This window comes from Mustela nivalis (genome assembly GCF_964662115.1).
Source record: "Mustela nivalis genome assembly, chromosome: 5".
Taxonomy (NCBI): Eukaryota; Metazoa; Chordata; class Mammalia; order Carnivora; family Mustelidae; genus Mustela; species Mustela nivalis.
This window is the reverse complement of record NC_139024.1, coordinates 45,458,517-45,477,138: the sequence shown is the minus strand read 5'-3', so window position 1 is coordinate 45,477,138 and position 18,622 is coordinate 45,458,517. Positions and strand designations below refer to the sequence as shown.

General features: G+C 38.0%; 1 protein-coding gene across 9 annotated transcripts in view; it reads right to left on the bottom strand.

Moving 5' to 3' along the window:
- SNAP91 (synaptosome associated protein 91) overlaps positions 1-18,622 on the bottom strand; it is a 147,830-nt gene that overhangs the window by 21,580 nt on the left and 107,628 nt on the right. For 7 of the 9 annotated variants that reach the window (XM_082730685.1, XM_082730687.1, XM_082730680.1 and 4 more), the window contains 5 exons: positions 17,517-17,600; positions 8,913-9,047; positions 7,305-7,454; positions 3,588-3,618; positions 2,593-2,704 (listed from right to left, as the gene is read on the bottom strand). In XM_082730685.1, coding sequence (XP_082586811.1) covers positions 2,593-2,704; positions 3,588-3,618; positions 7,305-7,454; positions 8,913-9,047; positions 17,517-17,600 — 512 coding nt within the window. The remainder of the gene's footprint in view (positions 1-2,592; positions 2,705-3,587; positions 3,619-7,304; positions 7,455-8,912; positions 9,048-17,516; positions 17,601-18,622) is intronic. The other 2 variants (XM_082730688.1, XM_082730686.1) reach the window with 1 other exon arrangement.

Below are 18,622 nucleotides of genomic sequence, written 5' to 3'. Positions count from 1 at the left end.
GGCCGCATTGTTCAGTGAACTGCCCAATAAAGAAACCTGGACAACCACTGTCTTCTGGCATCATTCACAATGATCACCAGTTGTGTGGATTCTACTTGAAATTTTCTTTTTTGTTTTCCTTTTCACCTTCATGTCAGGCTCTCAGCCACTTTTTGTTTTAATCCTACAGCTGATCTACCAAGCGCCCATATTCTCACCACCCTTTCCTCCTCCGGACTACCTTAGACTGTTAGCACTTACCACCATGACTGTTCTGAAATCAACCTGTTAAAAAACTGTTAAAGCTTTTTCCTGCTGATGAGGACTACACTACTAAAGTATAAGCTCAGAACACATGGTGCCTCTCTAATTTTGCATAGAAGAGAATAGGAAAATTAGTTCTGTTAATTTGGTAATGATAATATAAATTGTGCAATTTAATGTCAATATGTGGTATTCAGAGATTTATAAGATCAGTTCTAAAGAAAACCTCTCTTTAGGGATTCTATTTACATTTATTGAATTTCTCCCCACCGGTCCCCAATAAGATAGTAGCCCTCAAATGTCTCTGTTTCTGAGAATGGAGTGCAGCCCCCAAGACAGAGAACTATTTGCCTATGGTCTCTGCGTTTATCTGGGCCCCCAGCTACAGGTAAAGGCTTGAGATCTAGGGTAATAATTATGCTCTTTTTCACCCTCAAAATAAACCTGGTTTGGACAATAAATTGTATGTTCATCCCAGGCGTGGGTTGGTTTAAGAGATATATAGTTTTTTTTACTAAGTATCCTTTGTAAAATTAAAATGGAACTCTTTATTTTACAGCTAAATATGGTCCTCTTAAACACTGTTTAAGACAATGCAGAGAAATATTTAAAGAGATAAATACCTAGACACAATAGGCAGTTTTCTCATTGCTGTTTTTTAGAAATTATGCTTTAAAATTAAGATCTTTTGGACTTTGAACTCACCAAAGGCAGAGAATATTAGTCCTTAAATTACCTTCTTTCTAACTAACAACCATGGGATTGGGTGGGGAGACAAGAGATTGTGAGAACTCAAGACTGAGCCTAAAATGTTTTCTCTTATAGAAACTGTGATATAAATTATAATTTGATTAATACTATTTGTATTGTTTAGTGGTAAATTTTAGTTCCAAAGATCTTTTTCCCATTGGTTTAAACTTATTTTTATTTATAAAACTGTAATAAAACTGTTTATATATAAAACATTACTATTTATCAAGTGATTTAAAAGAAAACGTTTTAAATTCTAAAATTCAAGTATTTAAATTTATGGAGTATGATTATTATTATTTTGTTAAGATTATTTATTTATTTATTTGACAGAGATCACAAGTAGGCACAGAGGCAGGCAGAGAGAGAGGAAGGGAAGCAGGCTCCCTGCCGAGCAGAGAGCCAGATGCGGGCCTCGATCCCAGGACCCTGGAACCATGACCTGAGCCAAAGGCAGAGGCTTTAACCCACTGAGCCACCCAGGCGCCCGAGTATGATTATTTTTAATGGCATCTAAAGTGTTTATATTCTAATTTATATTAATTCACTTCCATGCATGTTTGTTTGGCTGGGGTTGGTGGGTGATGGTTAGGAACTAATTCTGGCAATAAGGAGAGATGGCATCCAGAAAGCCTTAGAGAAGACTGTGAGTTAGACAGGTTCAGGGAGTAAGCCAGGGTGAAATTACGAATAAGCCTGAACAGTGACTAGCATTGTTTTTGCTAAAAATGGAGCATATACAGAAAAACAGTAAGTTTTCCTACCCTGGAAATGTCCTTTTTGTGGTTGCAAATCTCACAAAATAATTAGTCTTTATTTCCAGTAATATGCTCTTTCAGAAACAGACTGAATGATGGTATTGAGATTCAGTACACAAAAATGAAATCTATTTAAATTCTATAGGAAAGATGGTGTTGGTAGTTTCAATGTAAAAAAATGGTGAGCGGAATTTATAATAGAGTTTTAAAATGAAAGTCTAGTTACACAATAGAAAACTGCCTTATTTTTCTGGTTAAGAAAATAAATCTTACTTATTAAGACAATCAGGTAACAGGCAAGAAATGAGATAAAAATATAGATAATAATGAATTATGTTTAAGGCTTTTGTAAAGTTGTTTCCATAACTGTGCAAATATAGAACTAATATCTAAAGAAGCATAAATACTATTTTGAAATAATGAAAATAAAAAATAGGTTACAATCTTTATTAAACAGAAAGTCAATGCAAGTTGCATTTTGGTAAATATTGCCTCAGATTAGGTTCCTTCTACATGGGTGAAAAAATACAGTATCAGGGACGCCTGGGTGGCTCAGTTGGTTAAGCAGCTGCCTTCGGCTTAGGTCGTGATCCCAGCGTCCTGGGATCGAGTCCCACATGGGGCTCCTTGCTCGGCAGGGAGCCTGCTTCTCCCTCTGCCTCTGCCTGCCATTCTGTCTGCCTGTGCTCGCTCTCCTTCCTTCTCTCTCTCTGACAAATAAATAAAATCTTTAAAAAAAAAATACAGTATCAGTAGCAAAATTAAACAAAGTGCACTTGGTCCTACACACTAGAAAAGTGGCAAACTATCAGCACCACCCTGGCCTCCTGTGGCTACGTACCAAAGGTGCACTTGGTGGGACGCCTGCTGACCAAGTTGCGGGGGCAACCTTCGGCTGCCAGTTGGCTCCACCAGTCAACTTTTTCTCTCCTGCATTCCACTGAAGATCTCCCCTAAAATCAAGCATGCGAAAACACACAGAAGTATTAAAACACACTAATCAGAAAAGAGTGTGTATGGCTCATTAGATTAATTTGGAGTTAGAAGCAGTTCATTTGAGTTGTTGAGAGAACAGGTTAAAAATTATAAAGGAGTCTTATCATATATCTAAGAAAGCATAAAAGCATTTGATTAAAAAAAATCATTTAGAGTTTGGATCTCAATGGTAACAGGAATTTCCTATCACTTCCAATAGAAGAATGTGTCACAAAATTCAACTGAATTCCTCACTGGTTATAAAAAACTCCAAATAAGTATATTTGTAAAAACTGTTATCTAGACCCTGTCAAATACCTGTATTTTGTTTCATACATGATGGCACTTCTAGATCTGAGAGGGCTCATTGGAAGGTTTCAACACAACTATATCACGACTATAACCTGCCTTATAGTGAACTGTAAGATACACCTAATCCCAATTTTAGAAACGTTGAAAAACGCATCTAAAGAAAGGACACATTGTTTATCATTCTTATTATCCTCCTTAAAATTGATCCTCCATGAGAGAACTTTTAAAACCAGTGTTAGCTAGGAATAGTGTAATGATTCTAGAATTTAAAGCTATTAAAGCACTCAAACCATAATTCCCAAGTATTTCTAGCTATAATTTAGTGGCAATCTTGGAGACTGAAATAGATTGTTGTCTCTTTTCATTGTAGAGCCAACAGTTTGGAGGTTCCAGCAGAATAACAACAAAAACAAAAATCCAGAATATAATAAAAACCAATTTTGAAATTACCTAGCCCGAGAGTGAGTTATTGCTTCAATGAGGTTAACAGTCTTAAATAAATATAAATACACGGTCACAAGAAAACCAGGTAATTTCAAAAACACTTACTTTTTGGATGTGGTACCAGAAATTCCAAGATCTATAAAAGGATAAAAGAAAACAGAATTTAAACCTCTATACTCAGCTTAAATGATATAACATTTAAAAGATCAAAGATTCAGAGGTCTAGAAAAAGTCCATATTTTGCCTAAGAATGACTGTATTCAATTTTACAAAGGAGAAACTATGTTAGGAAACATGTTCAGAAATCTAACATTTTCTTTTACTTCACGTTATACTTAAGGATCACATTTTAATGTCAACTGGTGTGCAGGAAAGAGGAAACAGAGCAGGCTCAAGACTGTTCTCTTAGAAAGGCCTGTGTGCCTGGCCTCTGGGACCCAGCTCAGTAAACTGTTCTCTATATCAAGAGAACACTTTTCCTAATGATACGGGTGGCTTTACAGTGTCTAAACTGCTTGTACAAACCATGTGGTTTGTGCTGTACACCTGCTTTCCTTCTACAAGACTGAAATTTGTGGCCATGTCAGGTGGAGTACCTGATTAGCATCCAGTAAAACCCCTGGGTGTGGTCTCTATAGGGCTTCCGTGGGCAGAAACATCATGTGTGTTGCCACATTTTCTTATGCTTTTCCCCTCATGGGAAGGGGAGAGCATAAGGAAGTCAGCATGTGGATTCTTCTGAGCTTGGCTTTGTCTTTTTCCCTGATGACCCAGCTGCATATCCTCACCATGCTGCTCTAGTAGGTCTTAGCTGGGAGGACACCCATGTTCTGCATCCTCTGAGTGAAGGTGGTCTTGGGGACTCCTGACACAACTGGCTTATCCATGCTACTCTAATCTCAATTCCTTTACTACTTCAGCAAATATTGATTGAGTCTCTACAGATGTCAGGCACTGTTCTAAGCACTTGGGATATATTAGTGAAGAAAACAAAGATCCCGGCTCTGGAGAAATTTGTATTCTAATAGAAATTTCTATCCTAATAGTTTATTTTAAAACAATAAAATAATAAATTATATAGGACCCTAGAAGGTGTTAGGAAAGCCCATGGGAAAAAGCAAAGGAAGACCAGGATCTGGTCCGTAGGATGGTGAGGGATAGGCAGCATTAAACAGGTGCTCAGGGAAGGCCTCATGGAGAAGGTTGAGATTTGCATGAAGCTGGGCAGAGGCGTGGGGGAAAAGCGTTCTAGGCTAGTCCCGTGGTGCACTCTCTGCCTACGGGTAAGTCTACTTCACATTTGGAGAAACTGCCAAACTGCTTTCCACAGTCACATTTTCATCCGCCATCCGCGGTGTTAGAGACATTCTCATCAACATTGGTTATTGTCTTTTCTAATTATAGCCATCCTCCTGGGTGAGAAGTGGCATCTCACATGGTTTGGATATGCATTTCCCAGAAGACTGGTGTGGAGCATCTTTTCATGTGCATATTGGCCGCATGTCTATATTCTTTGCAGAAATGCCCACTTAAATCCTGCGACCATTTTAAATTTGGGTTATTTGTTTTTTCATGATTGAGTTGTAAGAGTTCTTTATTTATTCTGGGTATAAGTTCCTTATCAGATATATGTTCTACAAATACCTTCTCCCATTCTCTAGGTTATTTTTCACTTTCTGGATAGTGTCATGTGTAGCACAAAAGTTTTTAATTTTAATGTGGTTCTATTTATCTATTTTTACCTATCATGGCTTGTGCTTTTGGTGTCATATCTAAGAACATGACCCAATCCAAGGTCATGAAGATTTATTTACTAATACATTTTCTTCTTAGAGTTTAATGGTTTTGGCTCCTACATTTAGTTCTCATCCACTGTGAATTAATTAATTATTTTGGAGAAGGCAAGGGATCTAACTCTATCCTTTTGCATGTAGGTATCCAGCTGGCCCAGCATATTAGTTGAAAAGAAAACTTTTCGTATTGAACTGTCTTGGCACCTTCACTGACAATCAATTGAGCACAGATACTTAAGTTTATTTCTAGACTGTCATTCTATTCCATTGAGGTATATGCCCTATCCTGTGCAGCAGTACTGCTTAATGACTACAGCTTTGTAGTAAGTTTTGAAATCAGTAAGCGTGAGTCTTCCAAGGTTATGCTTTTTTATTTAGAGTTTTTGGCTATTCTGACTGCCTTGTATTTCCATATGAATTTTAGGTTCAGCTTGTCAATTTCTATAAAAAAACAAACTAGAATGTTGGTAGGGAGTATGGAGATAATTTTTTTCAGTTTTGAAAGAAAACTTAATTATTATTTTATTATTATTATTTCAGAGAGAGAGAGAGCACGAGGGGCAGGAGAGGGAAAGAGAGAATCCTGAGTGACGTGAGGCTTGATCCCACAACCCTAAGATCATGACCTGACCTGAAATCAAGAGTTGGACACTTAACTGACTGAGCTACCCAGATGCCCTGGAAGATATTTTAATTAAAAAAAAAATTATCTGTAGAGAAAATCAGTGGGTTTTTTTTTGGGGGGGGGGGGAGTGTTGTTACATTCCTATAAATTTTGGTAATAAATGAATTCATGTAATCAATACTATAATCAGGATACATAGCAATTTGATTACTCAAAAATATTCTTCTTGCTATGCTTTGCAATAAAAAATGCACTCTCAGCAGCTAGAGGTTTAAATCCTTTATTTCTAAAGGAGAATATGGATGATACATTGGAGTGCCAGCAAAAGCAGTTACCACTAGCCAACTAGCCTTCAGCAAGATGAAATTTTAGAGTAGGAATACTCAAATAACCTCTCTATGGGTGTCATCAAAGCATTTTCATGGATGCCCAGGCCAGGGACAATGAATGGGAAAAATATGTCCATTGGATAATTCATAGGGGAAAAAAAAGTCTGTATCAAGGACCTTCTAAATCCGTGAGAAAAATGAAAGGTATCTGCAGTGGTGAACCCATTCACCTTAATGAAAAATCAAATTCAGAGTTAAAAGAATAGGACAGCTTTATACCAGCTGCCCTCATCTCCTAGGATTCTCTCCTTCACTTGCTCATGTCCAGCCTCTGGTCTTGTTGTTCCTTGACTATGCCAGGCAGTTTTCTGCCCCAGTGCCTTTGCACTGGCTATCTCCTTTGTCTGCAAATATTCTCCTTCAGATATCCCTGTGGCTCATTCTTCTCCTTTCAAATCTTAGCTCAGATTGTACCTTCTCAGTTAGACCTACTCTAATTCCCATTCTGCAGCATTCCCAGTTCCTCCTTGCCTGCTCTGTTTCTTCTCCATAGCACTTATGACTTAACATACTATAGAATTTATTTGAAAATATTGTTTGTCTCTCCCCCTGCTGAGTACCCTAAGAACAGAAATCATACCCGTTTTGTTTGCTGATTTATCTTTAGAGCCTGGAAGAGTGCTTGGTACTCAACAAATATTTGTTCAGTGAATAACTTAAAATCATATGGATGCTCAATTGTCAATATTTAAGTTACTCTATGCTCTTCTATCCAAGGGAACTAAAAAATTAAATGCTTACTTAATACTTAATGTTCTTGGTTTCACACTTGCATATGCTAATTAAGCCTTTAGTAATTTAGATTAAAAATGGCATGGGTACTGCTTGTGAGACAATGGCAAAGGAACTGTTTATCTTCCAAGGAACTGTACTGGGTAAAGCACTAAGAATTTCTGTCCGCTCCTTGATATTCTCACCCATACGTGAATCCAGAAAAATAATACATATAAAGAGATAGAGGAAAAAAACTGCACAGGATGTAGTAAGAAACAAACAAAAAAACTGTATTACTCACTGCCTACTAAGCTGGCAAGAGATGAGTCAAGGTCACTCCCAAGGGCTTTGCTTGCTGCCATAGCTGGACTGGGGGGTACCATTGAAATGGGTGCAGGCTGCCCAGTTGGTGCCATGGTTGGCATCAGTAGATCACCTAGACCATCAAACACTGGAAATCAAATAGACCATGTTCAGAATGATTGGGGAAAAAAAAAAGGCTATATGTAAAATTAAATGGAAATTATTTTCTGAAAAACTATAAAATAAGTAAATATACAATCTTATAAAAGAAGGCACGTAATTGACACTTTTTATGACTATAACACCAAGAAGAACATTTCTACATATGTCTACTCATAAAGTACAGAATTACTAGTAAACATAAACAAAGATGGAAAAAAAATATCTGTGTAATGTAAAGAAAGAGCACAGATTTTGGTGTCAGAATTAGGTTCAAATTTAGTTGCATGCTTCACTAGCTGTGTGACTTTGAGAAAGTTAACATCAAAGCTTTAGTTTTCTCATCTATAAACAGGGAGGGTACTACTACCACATAGTTTTATTGTGAAGATTAAATTAGATAATATATATGCCTTTATTATAACGCTGCTCTATACAAGCAGTGGATCTCCTGGTTTCCTGTGAAGTCAGTGTTGGAATAAAACCTGATCTAATGAGCAGGACATAGTAATAAGTATCTGACAAACAGTTGACCATATTTTAGAAGTAAACATTTTGACAACTTCCCTCATTATAAGCAGGCAATTTTGATTCTAACTTTAAAGGAATGTTTAAAGGGAAAACTATTTTAACTAAGGAATCACTATATAACAAATTACCAACTTGTTTAGTTCCTAGAATACAGAAACAACATTCAAAATACAGATGCAGAGGATTTGCATAAATTGTTGCTAGTATCTTATCCTTGTCAAAATTTTTGTGGTTAATTTTCATGAAAAAGCTATGAATATTTACTATCAATACTACTGTACAGTCATTCTAAATTGGAAAAGGACAGCATTCAACTAGGCACTGGCAACAGAAGCAACCAAATTGTCAGGCAGGGGATATATTTAGGCTGTTTTCTGAAACACATTTAATTGCCAAAAACTCACCAATTGAAAATTTGTAGTAAGGACCCAGCATGGGAAGAGTAGAATGGAAGAGAATACAAACAAAATGACAGCAGGATGAAAGATTAAAGGCAGGCAAAGAATACTATTTGTGTCCCAACTTCATAAAACCGAGGGCCATGCAAGCTTCAGAGGGTGTAAGCAACAGCAGTGGGAGTGTTCACATATTCAGATACTGCATAAAGTGTTTGTTTTCCCTTAACCATCTCTAAACCACGTGCATGTAAGCTCATGCAAACAGATGGTGTGTGTGGTGGTAGATTTCTGCTAAAATTTAAAAAAGAAACACAGAAAAGGATTACAGGTTATCCTTAAATCTTCCAAAATGTACTGAAAATATTTACTTAAAATACAGCACAAGAGACTTATTTAAGTTTTAAAACCAGGTTACCACTCAGTATCTGCTTGTAAGTTTCCTGGTATCACACTAACCTCAGGGGGGCTAGTGTACAATCGAAACAAATGAAAAGAACATTTGAAAATCACCACCTCACCTGATGGGTCAAAGGAGCTGCTGCTAGAAGTTGAAGGCGTTGTTCCAAAAGCTGCCTCAAAGTTGGGCTGTAGCAGGTTATTCTGAGCTGGAGTCACTGGTGATGGAGAAGGAGCCATAAAAGAACCCCCAAATCCTGGGGGGAAAAAAAAAACAGTTCCAGAAAAATATAAGCAGAAACAACAAAAGGTGGGTAAAGGCCAGAAAAACAGTCAGGATGAATTATAGGACACTGAAAAGGGACTGAATGCATGTAGAGAGATGAGAAGTCAGTAAAACTGGGTAGTGTTTTTAAAAGTTTTTTATGTGTCTTGGCATCTGTCATGTACTTTTAAAAGATTTTAATTGATTTTCTAAATTGAAGGATAACATTCAGTGTTACACTAGTGTTTCGGGAGTACAGTACAGTGAACCAACACTTCGATACATTCTGCAGCTCTCATGCTAAGTGTACTTTTTAATCCCTATCCTCTATGTCACAGCTTCATCCCCCCCAACTTCCCCTCCGGGAATGGTCAGTTTTGCCATGTATCAATGAGATCAAAGTTAATTAGAAGGAAGCACTTAAGAATATATACCCTTGTTAAGAAAACCTGTGGCAACCAAGTCTATTACTACAATGGAGCTACATAAAGCTAAGAAGTTCTCACTAGGGTTAAAATTGAGATAATTTCATTATATTACAACTTTGTTTCTTCAGATCACAATACTGGGAAGATAGAAAATGCTTAGTTGTACACACTGGCTCAGTATGATAATAAAACACGAATCAGAAAAATAGGCATGCACTCTTCTGCCAAATCCTCCTTAATAACCTTCATACATGTTCTAGTCCCATTGCTGCTACTGCTCCGTGTGGGCTTCCCCAGATCAGCTCTCAGGATTTATAAATAGCCACCCAGAGGGGCTTTCTGCTTTCCGTGTGGACCTCCTCCAATCTAGGCTCTGCCGTGCAGCTAGAGTGATCTTTCTGAGTAGAAAACGTTGACAAAGTTACTTCCCTGAAGTCCTTCACTGGCTCTTTGTAACTCTCAGATTCAGATCATGCAGATTCCTTTGCATAGCAATCAAGCTCTTCTGTCTCTGTTCCCCTCCCTGCAAACCAGGATGCTTCCCTAACACCAACACTGGGAGTCAGAGGCTCACTCTGGACTGAAGCTCTAGTGCCCTGCTGGCTGCCACAGCTCCGCCCACCCTCACACCCCAAATATGTTTGAGTTAACTCTTCTGCATCTGATACACATCTTCATCCCATTCCCACCCGAAGGCTCTGCTCTGGGGATGGCTTTTTAGTTGTCAGGAGCTGTCTTCTCCTGTTTTTCACTAGTATTCAGCACAATCCCTAAAACACTGAATTAATGTTTACCGAATATTGATACTTCGGAGTATAAAAGCTGAGGAGAAATCAAATGCCACTGTAAAGTAACCAAACTTAAAATTATTGACCTTTTGAAGGCTGGAAGCAAATAATGTCTCTCAAACAACAGAGAGAAGCAGAAGCAAATCTCACTCTGCACTGCTTCTGTATAAACACACAACCAGTGAGGGCAGCGATTTCTTAGTAAGACACTGGAAGACAGTCTATTACCAAAGAATGTATTACTTCTAGAAGTCTTTTCTGTATTTATTGGGTTATAAATATTCCTTCCAATCTAGCCACATCTTCTCTTTCACAAACTCTTGCAAAAACATGAAGAATACTTTAAAAAATCCTTAAACTTTCATTCTATTGAACTAGTTTATAAGTTTGAAAATGACTTCACTGAAATTCTCTGGTGACTGTTTTCTGCAGCTGGAAATAATGTTCAAGTCATGTTGCTCTCAGACCCTGATAATGACACAAGTTCAGGCTTTTCTTGTATATGTATGAAAAAAATGCAGTTTGGAAAAATTGCTACCTAACAGAGGATGGCCTTTAAAGGTCCCACTGGCTACCCTGAAGTGATTTTAGTATTTTAGTGACATAGGCATTATGTAACTTTTCTAAATGAAGAAAAGATATTCTCCAGATTTTTAAGAACTAACACTATGAAGCAAAAATGGGCTAGAAGGAAGTATTTTTGTGGTTGGGATCATTTGGTTTTAGGGAGAATGATGGTTGTGTTGATGTTGACTTCTTAGAAACATCCCACATCTCAAGCTGGAATATGGCTATGGTTAATTTAAGCAATTTTTCTATGGTGTGGTTCTCTTTGTTATAGGTGAATGTGGGGACAAGTGTTCTTGGCTCTTAGTTTCGAAAACTTGACCAAGAAGGGACAAATTATTCTAGAATCACAGCATATGAGTGTTGAAGAAAGCCTTTTCATCATCTGATTCAATCCTGTCTTTCCATGACTGGAAGAAGGGATACAATGGGGAGGTAACATATCCACCCAAGATTCAGTAGTAGAAAGAGAAAAATAGGCATTTACACAAGGTTCATCAGCTTAGTACTGCTGAGTTTCATAAGTAGATCACATCCACAGGTGAATAATGAAAAAAAAAAAAAAAAAAAAAGAATCAGTGACTTCTCCAAGAAAGGGAAGGGTAAAGCCAACACTGGCATGAAGCTCACCTCATACCACCAGGGTCACTATTCTAAGCATTTTTTTAGGTTGAGCCTTATGAACCATATGGATTGCTAATATTTGACCATTTTGGTCCTACAAAAACAGCAGGTTTACATTGTTCAAACTAAAACATACATTAGCTCATCTAATCCTCACAACTCTGTGAATTGTCACATATGAAAACACTGAGGCCAAAGAAGTTAAGTAATCGGCCCAAGGTCAAATGAGGACAAATGAGAGCCAGAATTCCACACAGGAATCTTCCAGAGTTTGGGTTTTTCACTGCAATACTACATGGCCTCTTTTCCACAGCTGGGAATAACTCCAGAGTTGTACTCTCTTGTAGGCTTATAAACTTGACATAGGTCTAGAAAGATTTCTTTTCCCAATATACTCAGTTCTTATGAGGTAGGTGCCCTCACAAATCTAGACTAATTAAAAAGCTATAAAGAGATATAAAATAACCAACTGATTAACTTAAAGAAAAACATCTATTGCTATACTCTGAATGGTTAAATAGGAAAATTATAGACATTAGTAAGAGGAATTCCCCGTGTCAAATGAAAAGTTTTAGAGTCCTGGAATAGAGGTAAGTAAAAAGAAAACCCAAACCAGTACTCTTTCTTCCTCTATGGTTCTAAATTATATTAAGAGAGATGTTCTATGGAATTAAGGTAACAATCAGTAGGCTCCCAGATATCCTACAGGCATATTTGGTCTGTCTTCCACTATAACTGAATCATTGTCTCTCTTCAAGTGGTCAGACTTCTATAGATACACTGTCTTTGTCTTATGAATCTACCTTCCTAAAGGAAAGAGCTTGCACACTTAAGGAAGTTCTATTAACTGACATATCAAAACTGACAGTCACAGTTGATAAAACATACCACTTGGGTCAGGAGAGTGAAATTTTAAAACTACTGGTAGATAAACACACTCCCACACATACTACCGCCACACTCAGGTTTGCTCCATTATGTTAAAGGTAATGTCACCTCAATTACTCTGTAATGTAGTCAGCTGTTAACACATTCCATTTACTAAGATCAATCTGAGGTAGTTATTATCTCCAGGACTAATACCCTTTTGTCCAGCTTCCCCCACCCCAACCACAGCATGAAAGAATTGTTCTCTGTAGATCTTCCCATTCAGTGGATATTACTAGTTACTAATTCCACGCTAAACATACTTATATTTTAAATCAGCTCAAAGACCTCTGTGGCTCTGCTAAAAAGTCATCTGTGTCATTTGGTTAACAGAGAATGCCAAACTACAAAGGGTCTCATGAGACTGGCCTGTATCATTCCCATTATTCCCTGTCTTTAGAATTAAAGATAGGATGTGGCACATTCCTATACTAGTACAAATCTATGGTGCAGTCACCCCAGAATTGTGTCTATTATTGAAAAACATGGTTTTCTTGCTTGATGTCAACCTGAGAAGTTAGGCATAATACACCTAATCTCCCTTAATAATCCATTTTTACATCTGTCATCCACTAAGCTATGTATTTTAGACATCTACATTTTAAGCAGGGGCATTTGAGAGCTTTATTCTGCACTGTATAAAACAATACTTCCTTTTATTTGATATAAACTAAACTTTCAAGTTTCCAGTCAGACTTCACTTGAGGTATATATAATATCTGTATCCTACCAATAATCACAAATGATTTGGAGAGAATTATTCCTTGAGTCTGTTCTCACTGGCACAAAAAGTTGTCTTTTCTAGAATATTCTCTGGTTCCACCATGCTGGGTACACCGAACAGAATCTGACACTTTTACTCCAGGGGCAGAAGATGACTAAGATGATATTTCATGAACAGTTCAGTTCTCGAATTGGTATTATTTGACAGTGCTACAAGTAAATTTGAATAAAGAAGAATAATCATTTTTATGAGAGATAGGCCCAGTGTAAAAGACTATCTATTTAGTCTGTTTTCTTATTTTAAATTATATAACAATTTTTGACAAATCTTTCTTCCACAATTTTGAAATGATTCTTTATTTTTGCTTTAAAATCTCTAAAAATCATTTTGAATATTTGATTATATACATATTTATGCATTTCCCTTGTTACATATATGTAAGTTTATTCCCTCAAAAAAATTTTTTAAAAGATTTTATTTATTTATTTGACAGACAGAGATCACAAGTAGGCAGAGAAGCAGGCGGTTTGGGGGTGGAGTGAGGGGGGGGGGATGCAGGCCCCCATGCTGAGCAGAGAGTCGGATGCGGGCTGGATCCCAGGACTCTGGGATCATGATCCAAGCTGAAGGCAGAGGTTTTAACCCACTGAGCCACCCAGGTGCCCCTCCCTCAAAAATTTTTGAGGAGCAAGAGCCCCTGTTCAGCATTATCCCATTATTGTATATGTGTATTTTATCTTTTTATTTTCACAAAATAGTCTTATTACTAAAAGCCAATAATAGAAGAGTCTAAAGACTCACAGAATACATCTCTCTCTCTCTCTTTATTGGTTCAAATTCCTACTTGGAATCTGATATTTGTGGACTTCCTTGTTGTCTATGATTGGGTTCATTTATCTTAAAAAAACAAAACAAAACAAACAAACTTCCTCTTTATTTCAACAGCTTGTGGACTTAACTGGTCTCTCCCCATAGACACCCACACAAGTATACTACATTTTTAAAAAAAGATTTTTATTTATTTATTTGACAGAGAGCAAGAGCACAAATAGGCAGAGAGGCAGGCAGAGAGAGAGAGGGGGAAGCAGGCTCCCTGCCGAGCAGAGGGCCCAATGCGGGACTTGATCCCAGGACCCAGAGATCATGACCTGAGCTGAAGGCAGAGGCTTAACCCACTGAGCCACCCAGGCACCCCAAGTATACCACATGTTAAGCTTCATTGCAGATTATCATAGCACAGTGCCCCAAGTATTTGTTCTACCACTGATATTCACTGAACAGAAACATCTGGGCAATCTGAAAACCCTGAAATAGCCACTGTTAGCTAGATTAAATATATTTAAGCGTGACTGGGATTTTATACTGTGTACATTAGATTTTTTTTTTTTTTCTTTTTGGCTAGGAAATTTGCTTCTAGCTCATATTTAAAATTATATTGATATTACATGATATTTTTCAATGAGAACATGGGTTATTGCTGTTTTCTCCTAAACAAGTACGAGAAATATTTTTCTAGAAGCAAAACAGAAGTATGAAAAACTAGGCCAAATAATTAAGACCTAGAGAAATTAGAATTCAAAATCTCTTATATCAGGATATAATCTAAAAGAACAGTTGGCCTCCTGCCAAGTAAATCAGACTCAGATATGTACAAATTAAATTATAAGAATTGTTTGTAAAGTGGGGTGCCTGGGTGGCTCTGTTGGTTAAACATCTGCCTTTGGCTCGGGTCAGAATCCAGGAGTTCCAGGATCAAGCTCCGCATCTGCATCTGGGCTGCCTGCTCAGCAGGGAGTCTGTTTCTCCCTCTGTCCTTCACCCCATTCGTGCTTTCGCCCTCTCTCAAATAAATAAATAAAATCTTAAAAATAAATAAATAAATAAAATCTTACGGAAAAAAAAGAACTGTTCGTAAAGCCGGGCATTAAAACCCATTCACATCTACTTACACTAAAAGTTAAATAAAAAAAACAGAGAAAGAAGAAAATGTGCACTAATAGTTTCCCATCATTAAAAAAGTCACAAGATGTTGTGGTGGAAAAAATGGGACACGTAAAGTCAATAAAACGTATGGAAAGACACTGTCACTTCCATCACTAATTTCCTCCTTTTCTCTCCCATTTTACCAAGATTTTAGGACAGATGACGCAATTGAGCAATATAAGTTTGCTTTTGGTGAATTGTTCTAACCTGTACTTTCTGTGTACTTCCCTTTTGGGCTTTCCTGGACACAAAGCTGAGCTGCTGGGCTTGGGTTCCCGGTGATGAACTTGGCAGTAGGTGACGAAACTCTTCCTGTTTGTTCCAGATGCCTTTTAGACCCTATCTCACCCCTAGGAGCAAATCTCCTGGCTCTGCCACTGACTTCTGACTTTGAACTGAAAGGGAACAGTGTCTTTTCCCATACGCTTTGACCGGCCTCTCTGCACCTACTTCCAGTGTTCTTTGCTCTTTTGGAAACACGAGATCTCAGGTTTCAGCCCTGGAAGCACAGGGAGGTGAAATGGCATGAGGACAATGTGGCTTTGCAGCCCTGGAAATGCTTAACATGGTGGACCAGGCTCCCGCCAGGCTGCTGTGTGATAGGCTTACAACCCCTCTTTGGGGCCACTGTAACCCAGAGAGAAAGAAAGACTTCTCAGAACTCTGCAAAAAGCCAGAACACTTGATTTCATATGCTATCTCAACCTTAGTTATAACTGCAAAGCCAAAGGTTTATAATCAATAATCTCAATTTGAAATTGATTAGGTCATTTCCCCCAAATAGTGATTTAAAACCATGCTATTTCTGTGGCCTGTTAAAAATCTACTGCTGAACCTTGAAAACCTGAACTCAGGTTCTTGGTTTTGTAAGAGCTTGAAGGTTTCTGTGGCCAGTTTGAAGCTACGATGAATACCCAGGCCAGAAGAAAAATCAGGCAAGCTAGTATTTTTTTTCCCCAAATAACCAACTGTGTTTTGTGTTAGGCTTCAAGGTCCAGCAGAACCCTGGTTCTTCACCATTCAGGAAAATACCAGCTGGCAGTCACTGGTATGAAGTGGATTCAGCAACCAGCAGTGTCATATTTAACCAGGGTAGTCTGGAGCGAGGACAGACAAACGAACCGCTACTGCCCCGGAGAAAGACGGTGGAATAGCCAGTCTGAATGATGCTGGAAAGGAAGGGTAGCAGCTGGGCTGTGCTTACCCTTGCCGGGCTTTTGAGAGAAGACTGGACCTCATACCAAACTTCCTACAATACTGAAAGGTGACGGGAGTCCTCTTGTGAGGTCACTGCTCACTACTAATTAGAACAAGAATGAATGTTCTGTGCCTGCTATACCTGGCCAGGACTGTTTATTACGTGAAAAAATAACACCAGGTCATTAACTCTTTCATGGGTAACGTGACCAGCAGGGATTTTAAACTGAGAGACTCTGAACATGGCAACTTCCTCGTGCCCATGTGACCCACACTTTCATCAATCCCCTGCCGACCTTACGACCAAAATACATCCCTTGTGGTGACTAGGGAGGGACACTGGAAGCTGCCCGAGTATCAGAGGCCTCACTGATGCTACTGCTGCACTTCCTGCTATGGCCACTTCTAAGCCAAGTCAGAGTGAGGAAAGCCAGCAGTGTCTTTTGAGTTTGATCAATAACCTCAGCCTGAAAGTCACTACTGTGGTCTTGCAAATGGCAAATGCTTTGCCTGTAAAAACAGTAATTTCTTGATCTGGCTATCACTGAGCACACTTTGCCTGGCCTCCAAGGAAGACTGATAGCTGACTTTTACGATCTTTGCGTCTTTGAAATGTTACCTTTCATTTTATCTATCCCATCCTGTCAATAAGCGATACTCATAGGCATCTTGTACCAGTCTACTCCACACTATGGCCTGGTGAACTGGGATCTCGCCAGAGGTTTTCAGATTAAAAATTAACAGCAACAACAACAACAACAACCCAACTAGTTAAAAAAAAAAGTGGCATAGGTAGGAGCCGCTTCAACCCTGCTAGAAATCTGACAGTTTCTCCTAGAGTGATTCGTGTTACAGAATCAGTTGTCAAACATGATGGTATCTTTCCACAAAAACTCCTTTAAAAATGGGCACAGGCAATACAAGATAAAATGTGCTACATAAGCATATTACTTTCTTAGTAAACAAAAAGAAAGGTACTTGCTGAAAGTAAGGCAATTTGGGAGCATCCAAGGAGCCACAGGGGTGACCTGAATACAACTATGATTTTATACTCATTTCATAAAATCCTGGGAGATAACCTTCTATTAGACAGTGTCTTGTTTTTCAATTTTATGTCTCAAAAGGGAAAGAAAACATGCACCTTAAAATTTAAATATCTGTTACTTACAAAGATATATCCAAACTTCCACAAAATAGCATTTTATTTTAATTTAATTAATTACCAGCTAGTAGGTCTGCCGACGCTGATGAACTAGAAGCAGCCTGAGGTGCAGGTTGGGGTTCAGAAGCACTACTTCCAAATGCATCTACCCATTATCCATGTGCAGCACAAAAGTAAAAGAGTGTGAACAGTAAGTACAGTAAGTAAATTAAGTGTTTTGCCAAGAAATGCATAAACATGACACTGTATGGCTGAGCTTATCACCTGTGGATATATGAAATGACTGAGTGAGCTGAATTACACTCTGACCAGTTTATTCTCTCAAAAAAGAGTTCTGGAATATCGCAGATTAACACCCCTTTTTAAGAGTCAGACAATTGTTTTTTTCAAGAATAAAAGTTTTGGTGTAAATCTTGTGATCTCTTCAAATAGGACCAAGGTTTAAAAAATTTTGCCCAAAAGCAATACAATGGAATTTTCCCATTTAGAACTCTATTAAACTTAGAAAAAAAAAAAATTAACAGACTGAACTCAAGCAGCAGCAATCACACTTGTACCCATTTATCAGAGTTCAGTGTTTATTTGCTCCATGTTTTGACCTCCTTAATGTCAGAGACTGTGACACCATCGTCCCCATCACATACCCATCATGGCACAAACCGTGATGCTTCCACGTATACTAGGTAAGGTACTCAGTGTGGTTCAGCTTGCTGAGAATGGTTTTTTAGCCCATGGCATACACATCTATGGACATTCATGAAGAAATCACTTCAAACCTGTGCTTTTCTTTATAAATTTACTGCTAATAAATGACTTAAAAGGCATCACCTTCATGAGTAGTACAAGAGTTAATTCAGTAAATTTCCCTGCCTTGGGTTAACATGTAGAGTAAGGGGAAGATATATTTAAAGCAGTGAAACATCTTCTGGTTCTTTGGAAGGATTTTAAAACATTAAGCTCAATAAACCCTACAGATTAACGAAGGGCTATATGGTTTATGTTCTCAGTTTTGACTGGCTTATTTGTTTTCAATTCTAAATCATTGAGTTAATGGGTATATTGCAATTAAGAACACAGAAATGTTGATGTAGCCAACAGATCAGGTTCGCCAAGGAACAACAGTAGAAGGAAATTCCAAACAGTTGATTCTACATAAAAATGAAGAGA